The following is a 21,603-nucleotide window of genomic DNA, read 5'->3' as shown; positions in this document are numbered from 1 at the left end:
TATATCATAATATACATATGTATTGCAACACAAAAATGCATATTGGAAGGAACCAGTGGTGAGCTGTGAATATTTTAACAATGGGCTTGTAGTTTTGCCGACTTTTTGATGTGAAACATCCTTGGGTATTCCTGCCGTGGATGACGTCACGGAAGTGATGTCATCTTGCGACAGGCTTCCACCAGAGGCACTTTCCACGTTCACACTACTAGTCTGCACCAAGCACTCACTAGTAGTGTGATTAGAATGCGTGACGCATTTTTTGTGACGGTATGATATCTCGAGTCAGCCTTATCATCATGCCCCCCCCTCTTTACGATGATACCTGAATACGATAGTATCTCGAGTTCTAACTTTTTAAAATTTTTTAATAGTATAACATCACAATCATACTTTCTGAAGTAAGTATGACTGCAACAATACAAATATTTGTCAACAATTTATTTTTTCCTCTTGCATTTTTGTAACATTCCATTGTTAGGTACCCCAAACAGCTGCGTATGTTGTTTCAACTTCAAGGTCGGTACTTCTATCGACACTATTTTCTAGACATTTAGATATGTTACAATCGCTACTTATATATTCAACCAAGCTTTTCCATCCAACAAAATGATCTAAACAACCTCATAGCTCAACTCCCCACACCTTTCCTCATTCTGGGAGACTTAAATGGTCATCACACACTATGGGGTAACAACAATATTATTCAAAGAGGAAAACTAATTGAAAAATGTTTAGACTATAACAATCTTCTAAATGATGGGTCACCTACTTATGTTCACCTTCCTTCCGGAATATATACTTTAATAGACTTGTCTATCTGTTCAGGAACTTTGTATCCTACTCGAAAGTGGACAATAAACAATGATCCACTGCATAGTGATCATTTTCCCATTACAATTGAATTACTGAATAAGCCCTCTTTATCATCTTACTAGAATTCCACAGTGGCTTATTGATAAAGCAGACAGATGTATAAAAAATTAGCTAAACTGGATCCTGAAATTATCCAAAAATCCTCAACCAGGAAAGCGGTTGAATATGTCACAAAAACTATATTACATGCAGCAGGAAAAGCTATACCAAAATCCTCCTCAAAATTACCTGAACACCCAAAAATCTGGTGGAGTGACGAATGCCGTGCAGCAAAAAAAGACCAAAATAAAGCTTGGAATACTTTTTGGCACAATTCAACCACAGCTAATCTCATTCAGTTTAAACGTGCTAGAGCAAGATCGAGTTATATTAGATGCAATAATAAAAAGGCTGCTTGGATTCACTTCACTTCAACCATCAATCAAGCAACTCCCACACATAAAATTTGGAAAACAATCAGGAAAATGAGTGGTAAATATCAAATGACACCTCTGCCTATCATGGAATGCAGAGAGCAGAACATTGCTGACCCTACCCAAATTGCCAATATACTATTGGAAACTTTTGCCAAAACATCAGCAACAGAAAGTTACATACCAGCCTTCAGAAGATTCCAAGCAAATTCAGAAAAACAAAAGTTAAACTTTTCTTCAAAAGCAGAACAATATAACTTACCATTCACTATCCACGAACTACATAGAGCCTTGTCAACATTTAGGCGTAGCGCTGTAGGACCAGATAATATCCATTATTCGATGGTACAGGAACTGAGAGCTGAATCACTGCAGTCACTTCTTGATCTGTTCAATAGACTCTACCTGGAAGGTACATTCCCTAAACAATGGCATCATGCTACAGTCCTTGCCTTCCTTAAACCAAGTAAAGACCCAACAAATTCCACTTACTATAGACCTATCGCCTTGACCAGTTGCCTATGCAAAATTCTCGAAAAGATGGTGAACCGTCGACTGATATGGCACCTTGAAAATTTCAATCTCTTACATTCTGGATAATTTGGCATTCGACAAAACAGATCAACACTAGATATACTAGTAAGACTAGAGAATTCCATTCGGAATGCATTCCTCAGATCGGAACACCGTGTAATGGTTTGCTCTGATATCAATAAGGCCTATGATTCCACGTGGAAGTATGGAATACTCTGCGAATTACATTGCCATGGACTTCGAGGCCATCTATCGATTTTCATACAGAACTTCCTATACAAGCGAACATTCCAGGTTCAATGTAAAGCTTCGCTGTCCGAACTATTTTTTCAAGAAGGAATTTCCCAGGGCTCTGTACTCCGTGCTGCACTCTTTATAATTGCAATAAACACCGTTGCTGAACAACTTCCAAACACTATTGATAAGGCACTGTTCGTAGATGACTTTAGTATTTCTTGTCATGAGAAAAACATGAATACTATTGAGAGACAGTTACAAGGGGCAATAAATAAGATCAGTACATGGGCACAAACCAGTGGTTTTCAACTTTGTCCTCAAAAAACGTTGTGCATCCATTTTTGCCGACAACGTAAACTGCACCCACAGCTGGAACTACAACTGAATGGACAACCAATAGCAGTTCAACCCAGCGTACAATTCTTAGGAATCACCTTAGATCATAAATTTACCTTCCTGGAACATATTAAAAGACTAAGAACATCCTGCCAAAATAAACTAAATATCATCCAGGTTCTCTCCATAGCCGAGTGGTCAGGAGTGGGAGTGCAGTAGCACACATTCTTTGAGTAGACCGGGGTTCAAGCCCCTGACTGCTAAATATGGTCAATCTGCCAACCCGCACTGGACCAGCATGGCAGATTATAGTCCATTTCCCTCGACATGAATTGTTGAGGAGGCTTCCATCTTGCAGTGGGTTGATAATGGCTGCAGTTTACCTTTCTCTCAGCAACAAAGTGGGGAGCTGATCGCCTTACCCTATTGAGGCTAATAATACCCAATTGGGAATTACTTTTCACCCCCCCAACGCAGCAGGTTATACCATAACCGCCCTACTGTTAACCGACCATTAGATATAAGAATAAGACAACTTCTAGAAGAACTTAATCTGAATTTCGATAATATTGCAAATACCCCTCCACTACTCCTTGCTCCGTGGAGTATTAGTAACGGCCGCATGGTGCAAGAAAGCCTATGGCTTATGCTGCACCAGCCAAAATAAAAAAAAAAAAAAAAAAAAAAATCTGAACAAAACAATGATAAAAACAAAAAAAAATATATATATAATAAAATAAATAACTAAGTAATAATAATTAATAAAAAAAAAAAAAAAAAAAAAAGGAAATTAAACCTATCATCCTATGCGCTTCCCTTACCCGAAAGTACTATCCAGATGACCTTTGAATTTCCCCAAACTGTCGGCCCCTACCACCCATGACGGCAACTTATTCCAATAATTTATAACTCGCTGGCTAAAATAAAACTTCCTGCTAGACCGGGGTTCGAGCCCGTGACCACCAAATACAGAGGATGCAGAAAGGTCAGGGAATGACCACCGCATATCCCCGGAGCAATATGGCCTTAGTTGCTAATGCTCCTAAAAACAACCAAAACCAAAAACTTCCTGCAGTCCAATCTAAACATTTCCCCCCCCGTAACTTGAATTTATGTCCCCTAGTTCTAGCATCATTTATAATCTTGAAAATTTTGTCCTCATTCATTTTACTGATGCCTCTCAGAGCCTTAAACACCTCAATCAAATCTCCTCTAAGGTGTCTAGTTTCCAAACTGTGCAACCCACATATTCGAAGTCTTTCTTCATAAGGACGCCCTTTTGCCGATCTCACCAGGAGAGTTACCCTTCTTTGCACCCTTTCAAGAAGCTCAATGTCTTTCTTTAGGTGCGGTCTCCATACTTGAACACAGTATTCCAAGTATGGTCTAACATAAGCCTTATATAATGGGATTATCACGTCCCTATCTCTACTTGCAAAAGTTCGATAGATCATCGATAGGACACCATGGGCCTTCCTTGCAACCTGTTTACAATGCTCAGAGAATTTCATGTCTGACCGTATCGTAACACCCAAGTCCCTTTCCTCCAGTACTGGGTTTAGTTGAACGCCACCAAGTGAATAAGTTTTTTTGGGATTACTGTTTCCCAGGTGTAATACCTTACACTTTGTTGAATTAAAGCATAGCTGCCATTTTTCTGACCATTCCTGAAGTCTGTCTAGGTCTCTCTGAAGAAGCTCAGCTTGACAGTGATCATTAACTACTCTACCAATTTTAACATCATCTGCAAATTTAGACATCATGCCCTCTATCCCTTCATCAATGTCGATTATGAAAATTAAAAACAACAGTGGTCCTAATACTGATCCTTGGGGAACCCCACTTCTTACATCAACCCAATCTGAGGAATAGCCATTTATCACAACCCTCTGCCTCCTGCCCTGAAGCCATCCTTCTATCCATCTAAGGATTTTCCCAGTGATTCCAACCTGTTCCAGCTTATAAAGCAACCGCTCATGTGGGACTGAGTCAAAAGCTTTGCTGAAATCTAAATAAACAATGTCGAAATTATTCCCTAAATCCAGCTCGTGAGTGACCCTTTCGAAATAGCGAACCAGATTTGTTAAACATGATTTTCCCTTTACAAAACCATGCTGAGTATCCTTGAGAATTTCAATTTGATCCAAATGATCCTGAATTCCACCCTTGATCATTGCCTCCATGATTTTCCCTACTACTGAAGTCAGACTGACAGGTCAATAATTTCCAACTTCACTTTTAGAGTCACCCTTATGTATGGGAGATACATTTGCACTTTTCCAATCCAAGGGAATCTCCCCAGAGTCTAGTGATGCTCGCATAATTAGCCTCAATGGTTCAATGCACTCGCTTGCCGCCTCTCTTAAGATTATAGGGTATATTCCATCAACTCCAGGAGCCTTACTGGTCTGTAGGCTTGAAAGTTTTTTCATTAAATAATCTTGCGAAATTTCAATATCATTAATTACATATTTTTTAACTTCGCTCCCACAATTTCCCATTGCCACAAAAGGCTTTTCATTTGTAAATGTCGATGCAAAATAACTGTTGAGTTCATCTGCAATGGCAGCTGGTGTATTTATTACTATCCCCTTTCCCTTATGTAAAGGTCTGATCTGGTTTGTCCTGCTCTTCTTGGCATTTATATATGTGAAGAATTCTTTATCCCCCTTCTTTGCTCTGTTTGCTAGTGATTTCTCATAAACTGCCTTTGCCTGTCGAACCTTTTCTGTGGCTCTATTACACATCACCTTGTAGCTGTTATAGGCTTCAGTACTTTTTATTGCTCTGTAACCTTTCCATGCCACCTTTTTCTGCTCAAGTAATGTGGCAACTTCACTATTCATCCAACTTGGAACCCTTCTCGTGGAGTATTTTTTTAATGGTATATACACATTCAAGGCATCTGTGATTAATGTTTTAAAAGCGTACCACAGTTCAATTGTATTCATTCTCTGTGCGATATCTACCCAGTTAATAGAGGCCATGTAGTACCTTAAGGCATTAATTTCCTTTTCTGAAATTAAAACTCATTCCTTTGCCTTTTACTTCTGCTACCTTTCTCGTCATATACCTTCATAAATGGGATAAATCTGCACTACACAAAGAAAATTTCTTGCAACTGTACCATGCAGTAGTGGAACAGTTTCCAAGCTTCATTGTAGTTCATATAGATGGAACAAAGAATGACGCCCACATTGGAATCAGCGCAGTTTTTCTGAACATAACATTTGCTTACCAACTGCCACATGAGTTCAGTATATTTTCTGCTGAACTAATGGCAGTTCAGGTTGCATTGAAGCATATCAAGTCCTCCAATATTGAAAACAGTATAATTTTCTCTGATGCTCTAAGTGCACTTCAAGCTCTGGAAAACACCATGAACATCACCCACCCAGTCATGAAAAAAATAACAAACTCTTTATATACCTTATCTGAGTTTGGTAGAACCATACACTTATGTTGGGTCCCAGGACATGTGGCAATTCCAGGAAATGAATTAGCAGACAATGCCGCAAAAGCGGCTGACTTACCACCCAATGAGCAGTGGAGAGTTCCACATCAAGATTATAGACAAATAATACAGGAAAAATGCATGTACCAGTGGAAATTAACATGGTAAAACCAACTTAAAAATAAGCTTCAAAGTATCAAGCCAGATCTTGAGTAATGACCTTCCAGCTTCAGTCAAATTCGACAACAGGAGGTAATACTAGCTTGTCTGCAAATAAGTCACATTAATATTACTCATGGTTATCTTTTAAGAGGGGAGATTCACCCCCAGTGTGATCACTGTAAAACAGTGCTTTCAGTGAAGCATATCCTTGTGGAATGCACAAAATTTGCAATAGAATGCCAGAATCTCTTCACTCCAGTCACAATAGAAGATCCACTAATGCTTACTTCACTTTTGGGCAATAAAACAAATGTCTCAATTTTTACCTTTCTCAAAGCGATCAATGTATACCACCTCCTTTAGCTAGTCAAAAACCAGTTTTCTGACTCTCGATCCATAAAGAAATAGCATACATACTATCTTATGTATGGTGTACCATGGCCATAGTGCGAAAAAGAAAATATTCTCAAACAAACAAGCTGTTTGGAGAATAATAACCTGTTGTTTTGCCTTTTTTGTGCCAGTACATTTCTCACCTTTAAATGTAGGCATGCTATCAGGTAGAAACTTAAAGGAAAAAAAAGTTTCACCAGGAGTGAAGAAGTTGTTCTGGTCATTTGTTAACAAAACATTTTCAAAATGATTCTCCTTCCATTCCTTTGTAGCTTCACTGTCGATGGCTACAATTTTGCTTATACTTTTTTGAAAGCCTGTGAAAAGACTTAAATTTCTGAGTCATCCATGGAAGTCTTGGGAAAAAAAAAAGTATTCATCCAATGCACAAATGATTCAGCCTTAGATTTTAAAAGTTTTCTGTCTATGGGAATGTTTTTTTTTTTGTATGCATCATCATCATTTATTCCATGGGTATGTTTTCAAGATGCAGATACTTTCATTTTTGTGCACTGATCCTACCTGGTGTAGCAGATTTCTTAATAAGTTTAATAGTATGGACCAGAGCTGTAATAAGTTTAATGAACTTCTGTTGAAGTTAATTTCATTATGACAGTGAACATCATGAAAAATTGCCAATGAGCATGAGAAATTGCCAACAAGTGATTTTTCACAGTCATCCTGCAAGCTCGTCATTAGTTTCAGTATTCTTTAATTTTTTTTTAATGAAAGCCCCAAATACGAAAGGTATAAAAACCTATAGTATTTAGTGCCATGCACAGATTGATGGGGGGGGGGGGGTGTCAGAAACTTTCCTCTGGGGGGCCAAATGTGTTTCATGACTTCGAGCCTCCAGTAAGCATGTGAATATTGTAACGAAAAAGCGAAAAACAAGGTAGAGTAGTGGAAATTTTTGTCTCATCATGGAGAATTTGTTAGTCTCTCAATGGTGTTATATGTAAAATGGCTTTAGGTTTAGGAGAAATCAGTTGGGACATAGGTCATTATAACATGCTAGGATGTTAGAAAGGGTCACTATAAAAAGCTTTGACTTAATAGTATTAATATTATGCTGAATGAAATTATTAATTGGAATTTAAGTTTTGTGGTTTTCTCTATTTCAGGCATGGCATGTAATTGCTGAAGAAACTGCAATTTTTGGCAAGTTGATTAAGCAAAATGCAGACCACCTAGCATCACATACGATTGAGTCTTTAAATAGCCTAATATCTGAAAAGCGTGCACTCAAAAAGACTTACTCAGATGAACACCAACAGATTAATAGGGAACTTTGCCAGGTGGGTTAATATTAAATATATTTATGAAGGTGTTTTGAATCATTTCAAATAAATATTTTAATGGTAGGTGTGTAAAATAAGAGTGATCATTAATAAACAGCTCCAAGTTACATAAATTAAATCATATTTGTGGTATATCTTTAATTCATCTTTAATCATTGTGGCAGCAAAATTATGCTATATTAAAATTAATTTAAAATAGTGGGAAGAAGGAGGGAGTTTTTGTTACAATAAAATCTAATTAAGATCAGTACCGTGAATGCAGTCAATATCAAAATTGGCCTTAGAGGTGAATTATTCCCCCCACTCCACTGGAAATCGCTTCCATAATTTAAAAAAAATAAAGCTTAGTCATTATTTAAAAAAAAAATGAATAACTATAACCTTCAGCCATATTTTATGGTTTTTAGTCAGCTAGAAGCTGTAAAATAGAGAAGCCTGCTTTTTCTCTGATTGAGAGAGTGGTTTATGACCAGCATCATAGAGTGTTGCTCAGTGCTGCTCATAAAACTGTAGAGTAAGAAGTGGGGGGGTGAATTTGTATAATGCAACCTGGTTCTAGCATCGTTTAATACTGTGAAGGCCCCTGGTGCCAAGCGTTATAGTGATCAAACAATTATGGGAACGATTTATAGAGCATCTCAAAGTTACGGTTCTCGTTCAATTTTAAACGTTTTTCTTACTTTCCTAATTAATAGTAAACTTAGTCTTATCTGTAAGACTAAGCCTTATGTAAATAAGTTTCAGAAAGGAAAACTGCATTTCTCTTTTCTCCTTTAAATTAACACACTAACTTTTATACTGCTTGGTCACACTGGCACTGCTCCTGCCTCCCATGGCAGGAGAAGTGCCAGAAACCTGGGAGAAATCTACTCTTCCCTGGCTGAAAGGAGCAAAGATGGATAATAATACATTTCCACCTTTAGAACCATTGAGCTCAAGGCCTGAGATAAATGACACCAAAGATGACTTTTCTTAACAGGTGAGGTTAAACACAACCCTCTCAAGAATTCCTCATTTTGCACTCTCGATAAGATCAACTTCTTGAGTAAATTATCTCCCAGAAATGTATTGTCTGCTCCAGGTTCAGTAAGGCAATTCCAGTGTGGTGGAGACTCCAAATCGTCTTCTGATAAGACTACTCTGCCAAAGGTTGTTGGCTTAAGAGCTTTACAGAATGTTGAACCCCAACATTCTGCATAGCTATTGTAGCTGACAATCTTTGGCAGAGTAGTCTTTTATTGAGAAGACTATTTAGTCTCCACCACATTGGATTTGCCTTACTGTGAACCTGAAGCAGACAATACATTTCTGGGAGATAATTGTTATTAATTTTAAATTTATTAATTTTAAATATCATGCCCCAGACTAGAGCAACAAAGTAACGGGCACAAAGTGGCAGGAGTGCTATGACTCGCGGGAGAACTAAGGGGGGGACATTTCTCCAACGCATCACAGCCTAAAAAAATGTGCAACTTGTGAAATGTTTTCCGAACTCTCTGGAACAGAACTTGATCTAACCAAGGAGGATGTTTTTGTGTGTGCCAGGTGCAGAGAGCATCTAGAAATTAGGCATCAACTTGGCATTCTGATGGGCATCTATGAGAGCTTGAGGTGTAGGGTAGATGCCCCTTGAAGAAATTAATATGAGGGGCCAGTCAAGCTCTCAACTGCCCAACTCAATGCCAGAGCTCACATTTGTGCATAAGGCAACACAGTGGCAATCTCCAAGGCAGAATGTGCTGGTCCCACAGGTGTTAGTTATTGTTGGTGACTCTTGTCAGGGAGACGGGTAATATATTGTGTAAAAAGGATAGATGGAATAGGACCAAGGTATGTCTGCCAGGGTCAAAAGTTGATGATGATGTAGAGCAGATATCATCTTTTAAGGGCACAAAGGGTGATATTGTTGTGTACATTGGCACCAATGACATTAAGAGTAGTAGATCTGCAGATTTACTTAACAAGTACAGTCAATGTTAAAAAAAAAAAGTTGTGAGTTAGGATTAAATTTGAAAGTGTCTGCAAATCTGCCCAGACATGATAGGTGAGAGTATATGATAAGTGCGTTGTCAATCAATTCGGCCCTGCAGGAATTGTGCAAGGCTCATGGGGTGGAATATTTTTTCAGTGTGGTCTGTGCTTGTTAACAGGAGAGACTGCTTCTACAGGGATGGTATACACTTAAATAGAAAGGGTGCAAGAGTGTTTGCTGATGCTATCAAGGCAGCATTGGAAAACTGCTAGCTTGGGAGGATTCACAGACTAAAAGGTTAATAGTAACCGCAGGTAGAGGTGAAAGTGATTCTTGCACTTCTTTTATTAGAATAAGCAGAGGCCTTGAGGGTGGGGAGCTGGGGGTTTAGGGACCGGCAGGAGTCATCATGAAACAAATAAATATATGGGCTGTGTTAGGGTAACTAAGAAGCTGAATAGGTGCATATATGTTCACCAATGCTAGAAGTATAGCGAATAAATTTCATAAATTAGAAGTGCTGGTTAAGACATCAAAGGCAGATATTGTTCGGATATCAGAGATATGGTGTCACACAGATATTAGGAATGCAGAATTGGAATTTAGGGAGTACAATGTGAACAGAAAGGATAGGAAGGGAGGAGGGGTTATGCTGTTAATTAAGAAAAACATAAAATCAAAGGAAGTGCATCCAGTTGTGACATAGATTGGCAGTGCAATGTTGAGTTAGTTTGGTGTGACATAAACACTGGGAAAGCAAATATAAGTGTAAGAGTGTGTTATAGGCCTAATGACTCAAATGAGTACAACGAACAGTTGTACAGAGAAATAGTGGTCTAGTAAATAAGAATGTCTTATAATGCGGGATTTTAACTTCCCAGATATTGACCGGAACTTGTGGGTTGGTCATTTGCACACTGGAAAGACCTTTGTGGATTTATTGGATGATTGTTTTCTGCAGCAGCATGTTCGAGAGGCAACCAGAGAGGGTAATATTCTTGATCTGGTTATCAGCAGTGATCATTCGTGTATTAAGAATTTGCAGTTAAAGGAACCACTAGGTGGCAGTGATCACAGTATACTGATGTGGGATTTACTTAAAGATATAGTTAACATCAAGGGTCAAGGAAAGGAATTTTGCTTCCGTAAAGGTGACTACAGTGGTCTCAGACAGTTTTTAAATTCAGTACAGTGAGACCAACTTATGATGTTACCAAAAGCAAATTCTAAGTGGGAAGCATTCAGGGAATAAATCATGGAAAGTACTAGATTTTTCATGCCTATTAAGAAATATTGTTCAAGGTTTAGGCCTAAATGGCTGTCAAATGAACTAATGAGACTCGTGGTAGAGAATAAAAATGCATAGGATGGATATAAATGCAGATATAAGGTAGTCTGTAATCAAGTCACAAAGGAGATTAGACAAGCGAAGGCAGATTACAAGAAATCTTTGGCAAAGGATGTTAAGAAAAACAGCAAGGATTTCTTTACTTATATAAACTCTAAAAGGAAGAGGATGAATCAGATTGGTTCCCTTGATATCAATGGTTTGACTGTCGATGACCTGCTGAGATAGCAAACAAACGGAATGAGTATTTTGCATTTACATTCACACATCAGAAGTTATTAAGGAAGGAAAATGCCAGACGTTTATCAAATTGTAATATGGTGCCTAATGATTTTGTAATAACTGAGAGCAACGTAGAGGAGAAATTGTTGAAGTTAAACATAAGAAAGGCACCTGGGGTGGATGGGATCTATCCAGTTATATTAAAGGAAGTGGAAAAGGAACTAAGCAAATGCTTAGCCATAATTATGAGAGCATCCTTGGACACGGGGGAAGTCCCCACAGACTGGAGATGTGCAAATGTATCCCCAATTCACAAAGGAGGATTGAAGGGTTACACGAGTAATTATAGACTGGTTAGGAGTAATGGAGTTAAAACAATGGTTATAATAGCCAGGTTAAAATAATTGAGTCACTGGTTAAAGATGTATTGCAGATCATCTAGACAAGACTGCAGCAATTATTGAGACACGGCATGGGTTTGTTAAGGGAAAGTCTTGTCGGGCAAATTTGATTGGATACTATGATGTGGTTACAAAGGAAATGGATGCAAAAATAATAATTTGTATATCATATACTTGGATTTCAGGAAAGCTTTTGACACTGTTGCACATGGAAGACTACTGTACAAATTGGAGCAGAATGGTATTAAGGGTAAGTTGCTACAATGGATAAAAGGGTGGTTGAGTGGGAGAAGACAGAGGGTGGTAATCAGTTGACGCTGCTCTTCGTGGACTAATGTTATTAGTGGAGTCCCACAGAGTTTGGTATTGGGCCGACTTGTTTTGTATATTTGTGGATAATATTGATGAAGGTATATCAGGCTTAGTGTTGAAGTTCGCAGATGATACAAAGGTCGGCAGTACTTTTAATGACATTAATGGCAGTGTGCTACTGCAACAGGATCTAGAAAATTTGGGCAGCTGGGCTGAAAAGTGGCAACTGAATTTTAACATTGACAAATGCAAAGTACTGCATATGGGTAGAAGTAATCCCAGAGGAACATACCAACTGTGTGTTACTACACTTAGGGTGGTAGAAAATGAAAAAGACCTGGGAGTAATTGTGCAGTCTGATATGAAGTTTCTGAGCAATGCAGACAGGCTACAAGAGCAGGTCATGGGGTTTTGTCAATGATATAAAGGAATTTTGCTAGCAGGGAAAAGGTGGTGTTTATCCCTTTGTATAATGTAATGGTCAGGCCACGCTTTGAGTACTGTGTACAGGTCTGGAGACCTCATTTTAGGAAGGATGTAGATTTGCTTGAGCGTGTACGGAGAAGGGCAACAAGATTGGTGAGGGGAATGAAGGGATCCTCTTACCAAGAGAGGCTTAAGTTCTGCAAATTGCAGCGGCTGGAAACTAGGCACCGGCGAGATCATCTCATTATGGTGTACAGTGAAACTTCTCCTAACGGACACCTCTCGTTAACGGACATCTCTCTACAACGGATATTTTCAAATTCCCCAACTCACCTCCATTGGTTTTAATGTGTTTGCAGCTTCTGTCTAGCGGACATTCTCTGTAACGGACGCGGACAGGCAATCTGCACTGTTTCGTTTAGATTAGCATTTAATTTGATCTCCCCATAACGGACTGCAGGAGAGCTCACGGCCCTTTTTCTAGGAACTTTTCTTCCACATATTGCCTCAATCGTGTGTTTATTTTCTATTTCCGATTCTGAATTTTATCAAGGTTTACGTCGCGGTTCTAAACCCTTTTTCAAGAATTTTAAGGCACGTGTAAAACTTCTGATGAATTCGGTGTGTGCAGGGGGGGTAGAATATGGTCGGCCTTTCGTCTTTTCAGTTTCAGTTTTGTTCAGTGTCGTGTGAAGTGCACAATGTCTTCTCGTAAACATTTAACTTTAAAAGATAAAGTCGAACTCATTAATGCGTATGATAGGCAAAAAAATAGTGTTCGCAATCTCGCTGCAAAATTCAAAATCGGGAAGACGCAGGTAAGCGACATCTTAAAAAAAAAAAAAAAAAATGAACTGCTCAAACAATTTTGGCAACACGTAAATGATCAGGTTAAAAAATCATTCCCGAAAACTGTTGGACTTCAAATTGACAATGTTACGTATGAATGGTTTTGTCGTGCACGTGCTAAAAAAATTCCCATTAATGGGCCTATTATTAGGGAAAAGGCTTTAGAGGTTGCGAAATCTATGGGAGTAAATGAGTTCAAAGCTTCTGTGGGATGGCTAGACAAGTTCAAAACTCAGCATAAAATTTCTTGGAAAACCATAAGTGGTGAAGGTGGATCTGTTGATACTGGAGTTGTAACAGGGTGGAGAGTTAAATTTGAAGATTTGTCATGATATTGAAGCTAAGGATATTTACAACTGCGACGAAACAGGGTTGTTTTTTAAAGCTCTTCCTGAAAAAACAATGAGTCTAAAAAACGAAAAGTGCCAGTGCGGAAAAATTTCTAAGGAACGCTTGACTTAGTATTGTGTACACAATAGTACTTGACTGTACTATTGTGTACAAATATGCTGGGAGACTTTGAACAACCTCTTGTTATAGGAAAACCACAATCCTCGTTGTTTCAAGGGCATAATGTTGACTGGAAGTCTAATAAAAAAGCGTGGAAGACAAGAGATATCATGAGCGAATGGATAAGTCACTTTAACCGAAACATGATTCATCAAAACAGAAAAATTATTCTTTTCATGGATAATGCTGCATCTCACCCGCACATTGAATTGTCCAAAATTCAAATCGTTTTCTGCCACCAAACACATCTGCAGTGTATCAGCCCTTGGATCAAGGGATAATAAAAAAATTTAAACTTCACTACAGAAAACGTGTTTAAAGACATCTCATTCCAAACATGAACGATGTAACATGTGCGAGTGACCTTGCAAAGAAAATCAGCAACCTAGATGCGATTCAATGGATTTCCTCTTCAGTAAACGCAATTAGAAAACAAACTGTCGTGAACTGTTTTGTAAAGTCTGGCTTCTCAAACGCAAAAATTGAAGTTGTGAACAGCAATGTGGAGCACCAAGAAGAGCAAGAACTTCAACATCTATTGATAATGTACGATACTTCCGCTACAAGTGACCCTGGCTACAAAGATATAGACTCAAACCTCACTACAGAAGATGGTGCTCTAGATATCAACGACATTATCATCGATATTTTTCAAGAAGTTCCTCGTGAGGATGAAGAAATGGAAGGAGGTCATTCTGTCGAAGAACATATTAACGACGAACCACCGATGAAAATAGAAGCGCTCATACAAATCAATCGTTTAAAAATGTTTTTCGCCGCTGAAGAAGATACTGAAGGACTTTCGATGGTTTCTTCACTCCAAACAAATGTTGAAAACAAAATTATCAGCCGGAAGAAGGTGCAGAAGAAAATAAGTGATTACTGTATGCATTTTTCTTAAGATAAAGTCATAATATGCATAGCACAATTGTATGTATATTATTTACAAAAATATTGTGCAAAATCTGTATATATTTTAATTTAATTTTACATTAAACATTTAACGATTTTTCTTTCTTTCTTTTTTTTTTCTTCCTCAGACTTCTTGTTAGCGGACACTTCTCTCTAACGGACACATTTTCGTTCCCCATGGCTGTCCGTTAAAGGGAAGTTTCACTGTATACGGTCTTGAATGGATTGAGCACTCTGAATTCTGATGGGATTTTTCTACTTGCTCAGATCAGGAATCTAAGGGTGCATAAATTGAAATTGAGGAAAGACAGTTGTTGAATAGATGTGCGGAAATTTGCCTTTAGCCAACGGATGGTTAATTGCTGGAACAAACTTCCATCTGTTATTGTGGATGTTGATAGCTTAAATAAATTCAACGAGGAATTGGACAAACGTTTAGAGGGAATGGTTGTGTGAATTTTTTTTTTAATTAATTAATTTATTTTTTATTATTACATATATTTTTTGCCTGATGGTTACATTAGCTCATATGCTTGCTTGCTTGCATCACATGCCTCTATTACTGTTATTACTATGGGAGTAATAACAGAATGGGATTAATGAACTGTATTAGAGGAGGAAATTATCCAAGTGATATGTGAACAAATAGTCATCCAGACAAGGAGAATCATGATTCAAAAAGACGATAGTCTTTTGATTTTTTTTGATTTTCTTTGTATTTGGCAGAAATTCGCTTTGAGTCTTTTAAAATTAATCAGGTTACTAGTTACAGATTCACTGCAACTAGTAACCTGATTAACTTTAAAAGGCTCAAAGCAAATCTCTGTCAAATACAAAGAAAAACAATGAAACATGCCTGGATTAGTTTTGCTTAAACTGTCAACAAGGACACAAACACCAGACTTCTGAAGGGAAATTCAAAAACTTAATGACAAATATGGCAATCACCAGCCTCTATTAACATAGAGGCTAGTGATTGCCATATTTGTCCATATTTGACTGGAAAGGGCAGGAGTTGTCCTCACTGCCAGAAATAGTGAATTCCTTAGCCGAATCATTTGCTAGTCTGTTAGCAGTATCTTACAATCCAATCTTTCAATAAATTAAGGCATTGCAGAAAAACAAAATCAATTTCTCTACTATGGTTTTAGATCCATACAACTAGCCATTCGCATCGACAGAACTTCTAGAATCTCTTAATAAAACATCCAATAGATGCAAAACATCAAACATTAATAAATGTTTGATGTTTTGCTGATCCAGATTGAGTGAACTACATAATGTTAAAACAAATAACCAACAAAGCAAAAAGCTCATTATTAAAATTCTAGATCATATAGAAAATGCTTACCCAAATTCCTGGGGTGACTCAATTGTCCTTGCCTTCCCAAAGCCAGGAAAGGATTGTATATTTCCACATAATTACAAACTGATTTCACAGGTGACTATCATAGTTCCTGGAAACTAACAATTTTCTAAAAAGTAATTAGTACAGGTTTAAGAAGAATCAGTACGCATTAGATGTGATGATGAAAGCAGAAACAAATGTAAAAAATTCTTTCAGAAGACAACACTTGGTCATGGTTAATCTCAATATGGTACTTTGATATCACCTGGTGGCACAGGGTGCCAAGTGAAATATGACTGGGTGATCTGTGTGTTCACTGAGCGATCTTTCTAGGGTGACCAGTAGGCCTTCTTAAGTTTCTACATTTACTAAAAGTCTTCATTTGATAGAAGCTCTTCTACCAAAATATTTTTACAGGGAGCAAGAAAGGAAAGCTACCTTTCTTTATATTTTTCTTTATTAACTGTTAATCCTTACTAAGCTCCACACAGTCACACCAGGCACTGCTCCTGCTTTCCCATGGCAGGGCCAGAAACATGGCAAGAAAATTAATCTGCCAAAGGCCAAAAGGAACAAAAATGGATCACAATGTGTTTCCGCTTTTAAAACCAACAAGCTCTCGGCCAGAGAGACAAAATGACCATGACATGCTTTGTTAGTGATTTACATAGTATAAGACCACAGTAGTTTCAGGTGCCAGTAACCTGTATTTCCTGATGAGATATGCACATGACAGATGAGATCTCTGTATTTTCTCCTATCGTATGTATTTATTGTATTTGGTCATTTCTTTTGTGGCATATTAGTTTACAAATCAAAAACTTGGAAGGATACAAGGTTGTCCCAGAAAGCTATGTGTACTTACATGATTCTACAAAAAAATTATTTCTTTCTATTTAGACACACAGCAGTTTTATGTGAGTAGTTAATAAAAGTTTCTTAATTTATTTAAAGTGAATTGCTTTTTTTTAACAGCAAGAATTGTGTTATTGTTTATATTTCAGTTGCAGAATTCAGTTATCATCATGAAAAATGAATATGAAAAGTGTTTAGAACTGTGGAAAGATGCCAAAACAAAGTATGAAGAACAGTACATGAAAGGTACTACATTTTAAAGGATTTTCCTTTTTTGCAATATATTTAGGCATGAAACATATTTGTCGGTCATTGCTGATGAATGAAAAATCAAAGCCAGTTAGCAAAGAAATTCGTTTGTTCCCTTTTGTTTCTGTTTCCCTAAAAATTATTTGTTTTGAATTATTTAGTAGTTAGATATTTGTTATTCTAAGCTCATAAGAAAAATCATCGTTTTCAAAATCCATAATCTCTTATAATTCAAAATCCATAATTTCTTATAAGTTATATGCCTATTCCCTCCAAAATCAAAAAATAATCCCTTCAAGCCATTTATCACTTGCTTAAATGTTTCAAAGGAAGCGGTTATGCACTTGATTTGAGGACTTAATGAAACTTAGTTTCAGACTAATGAAATAACAAACACAATGCAAAATTTTTCATTGGTTGCAAGTATGCAACAAAGCATGCAGCATTTGTGTAATATAACCCTTCCTCCCTCCGCTCTCTAGTAAAATGCCAGATTCTATGATCTATTGTATTGTAATTCTACATTATTAGTATTATTATTATTGAAAAGTAATGTAAAAAGCATTCTTGAAGAATTTGCTTACACTACTCTTCAATCTAAAAATAACTCCCGAAATAGAGCAAGTTCATAGTTAGTATTAGCATTAGTAGTGGCAAATGAAGCAAGAAAACAAGTTTATGCAGCATCAGCAAAAAAAAAAAAAAAAGAACACTTTCCATTTCACCTATTCATTCTCCCATTATTTTGTCTAGTTCTTGTTTGAATTTATTTAACCTATCAACTTCCACAACAACAAATGGAAGTTTGCTCCCGCAATCAACCACCTGCTGGTTAAAGGCAAAATTTGGCACATCTATTCTGCAACCATCTTTGCTCAATTTGAATTTTTACCCCCTCATGTATCCAAGCAAGTGGAAGGTTTCCATCAGCAATGAGCTTGCTCGATCCATTCACAGCCTTAAACAACTCGATCAGATCACCTCGCAGGTGTCTCGTCTCCAAACACTGCAGTTTGCAGAACTGAAGCCTTTCTTGGTAAGAGAACTCCGTTGTTCCCCTCACCAATCTTGTTGCCATTCTCTGCACTCGTTCTAGCAGCTCTACATCCTTCCTAAAATCAGTACTCCAGACTTGTATGCAGTACTCAAGATATGGCCTGAACAGTGCCTTATACACCGATGAGCCAAAACATTATGACCACCTACCTAATATGATGTTGGTCCTCTGTGTTATATCCGTTTCTGTGGCATACTTTTCATCATTACTTTTGTTTTAGTCATATTCATCTTTAGTCTCAAATCCTTACTAATTCTGCATAACTGATTAAGGTTTTTTTTTCCCTATAATTCTCCAGGATCGCAGCTTATTATCACAATGTCATCTGTTATCGTAAATGTTTTAGGTACTCTCGATTCACATTGACTCCTTTCTGTCACATTGTTACTGCTACCCATATTCAGTACTTTGAATTTGTCAATGTTAAACTTCAATTGCCAATTCTCAGCCAATATGCTTAACTTTTCTAGATCCTGTTTCAGTAGCATACTGTCATTCCTGCCATTAATCACTCTGCCAACCTTTGTATCATCTGAAAACTTGGACATTAAGCTTGATATGCCTTCATCGAAATTAATAAATATACAAAACAACAATGGGCCTAACACCGAACCTTGGGGGAATCCACTAATAAAATTAGTCCACAAAGAACAGTGTCCATTGATTACCACTCTCTGTCTTCTCCCACTCAACCATCCTTTTATCCATAGCTGAAACTTGCCGTTAATGGAACACTGCTCTAATTTGTACAGCAATCTTTTATGTGCAACAGTATCAAAAGCTTTCCTGAAATCAAAGTATATGATATCAGAATTATTTTTTACATCAAGTTCCTTTGTGACCACGTCGTAGTATCCAATCCAATTGGTCAGAATCCAGAAATATATTTAAAAAAATAGCCTGATTCCTGTCACCAACAATTTTCATCTTTTGGACTTATATGTAGATATAAGTCCAACAGATGAAAAAAAAAAAGTCCTACAGAACCTTAATTTTGCTTCCCATATTAGCTCAATGCTTTTTTGGAAACTCGTGTGCTCATCAATTGAGTCCCTTTGCAAACAATCACAATAGTCATGATGGGAGAATGCTGTCTCCCATCATCACTTCATTCCATACTTGTCTTAAAATACTGAGAGCCATCTCCACTATGTCCTGGAATGCCAGTAGAGGTTCCCTCTTACCTCTCTACAGAACCTTAATTTGATCATGCTTTGATTATGGATCACCTGTCTGACTTCGTTAGAAAAAGTTCTCTATTATGTGTTAACACTATTTGGCATTGTGCCTTTAGGATAGCTGTGGGAACCTTCAGAACATCTCCAGTCCATCTGTATGTTGAGTCAAATGAACCCCCTCTGCATCTCAGGAAAAGAATCCTTATTGTATAATTATGCAGCAAAGACTAAAAGTCAAAATTGTTATTGATTAATAAAATAATAGAACAAATATCTGACTTCACCTATTTGTGAAATTTAATATCAAATGAAGGGAAAGACATCCATACTAAACCAATAAAATGAATGGAACGATTAAATGCCAACTCGAAAAACAAATGACAACTGAAACAAAATTACAATTGCACAACATCACTTCAAAACCAGCGATCTTCTACAGTTGTGAGACTTGGGTCATAAATAAGAAAGATGCACACAAAACTAGAAGCACCACGAATGAGATTTTTAAGACCATTATTAGGCTTTACAAGACTAGACCACCAATGAAATTTTGATATCCGTGAGAAATTAAAAGTAGATAACATAGTAAATGACATAAAATGGTATCAGGAAAAATGGATCAGCCACATAGAAAGAATGAACCCAGACTGGATCCCAAAATTAGCCTTTAACTACAAACCTACAGGCAAGAGAGATGTTGGTCGACCAAGACAACGATGGCAAGATCAAGACCACCTCCAAGAGTTGCAACGGAACAGGTTTTAAAAGACCTTAGCCCGACCAAGTTCATGATGATGATGAGATTAAAAGTATTCCATCCCACCCCAGCTGGCAGTAGCTGTTTGATAATCAATAAGGCATGCTATATCACATTAAACCTAATGAAAACTACTCCTCAGGGCTTCGACTGCAAAAGCTCATGATCAGTTGGGTCATTAACTTCCAGAATATATTTCAAGACCTTTCTATTCCTGAACTTTCCTGGACTGAATTCTCACCTCTCTGCGACAATTCCACTTTCCATTTTGAAAAACCTTGCCCTGTTCAATCAGCTTCAACTTCTCGAATATCCGCTACAATTCCTTAAATGCCAATCTCCAGGTAATTCTCCAGTGGGACAAAGACAACTTAGTTGATTTCAATCCTTCTAAAACTCAGTCTTGTCTTATATCTCGCAAAAAGGATTCTTCTGCTCCTATGCTTATCTTTGGTGACTCCAATTTTTAGGCAAAATGATATATATCTCTTTTGGGGATTACCCTGACTTCTAATCTCTCTTGGCACAAGCACATTACAAATATTGTTTCCTCTGCATCTAAAAAACTTGGTTTTCTCTTTCGCTTGGTTTTCTACTTTTCTTCCAAACAGCTGTTTACTCTGTACAAATCACAAATTTGCCCTATCATGGAATATTGTTCCCACATCTGGGGCAGTGCTCCCAAAACCTCTCTCAGGCTTCTATATTCCATTCAGAAGAGGGCAGTTAGGTTAATTAATGACTCCTCTCTAACAGTCTTTCCACTCTCTGTCTCATAGATGTACTGTTTCTGCTGCATGCCTTTTCTACAGATATTTCCATGGGCGCTGTTCTTCTGAATTGGCTTCTATAATTCCCGCTCTCTCTCTCTCTCTCTCTTTCAAAACAGTCCGAACACCTGCCAACATCCATTTACTGTCCAAATTCAAACTCACAGAACCAACTTTTCATCTTCCTCGTTTATTCATTCAACTGCCGTTTTCTGGAGCAACCTTCCTTCACACATATTTCCTGAAAATTACAGTCTACAGAAGTTCAAGTCTTATGTCAACAAATATCTTCTTTCGTCTTCTCAACCTCCAACCCAAGCACTGTACTAAGTACTATAGGTTCTAATACCTCTCGTGCTTGGGGTTTTCATAAAAAAAAAAAAAATTCTTTTTAAGATGGGAAAAATTCGCCCTGGCAGATGTCAACTTTCAACAGCTCCTTGAAAACTCAGAGAAAGTTCATATCTATACTGATAGCTCCAAAACAGATGCTGTAGCAATTTCTTTCACCTTCTCAGCTGTGCCTCTCCCTACTGATTCAGTATCTATATCAAATTGTACACAATAAAACTGGCCCTTGATAACATAAACAACTGCCGTATCAACAATCTCTGATATATACAGACTCCTTAAGTACAATCACTGCCATTCAATCTGTTTCTTCTCTCTCCTCCCATTCTTAAAGAGATTTGATCTAAATTATTTTAATATGAAACAGCCAACCAGAAGGT

At 37.5% G+C, this 21,603-nt stretch overlaps 1 protein-coding gene across 1 annotated transcript in view; it reads left to right on the top strand.

Annotated features, from left to right (window-relative positions):
- FER (tyrosine-protein kinase Fer) overlaps window positions 1-21,603 on the top strand; it is a 298,771-nt gene that overhangs the window by 10,119 nt on the left and 267,049 nt on the right. Inside the window, exons 2-3 of the mRNA XM_090370126.1 lie at window positions 7,530-7,703; window positions 17,011-17,107. Coding sequence (XP_090226252.1) covers window positions 7,530-7,703; window positions 17,011-17,107 — 271 coding nt within the window. The remainder of the gene's footprint in view (window positions 1-7,529; window positions 7,704-17,010; window positions 17,108-21,603) is intronic.

This window comes from Mastigoproctus giganteus, chromosome 3 (genome assembly GCF_048544385.1).
Source record: "Mastigoproctus giganteus isolate SK-2022 chromosome 3, ASM4854438v1, whole genome shotgun sequence".
NCBI lineage: Eukaryota > Metazoa > Arthropoda > Arachnida > Uropygi > Thelyphonidae > Mastigoproctus > Mastigoproctus giganteus.
This window is presented reverse-complemented; position numbering and strand designations above follow the sequence as displayed.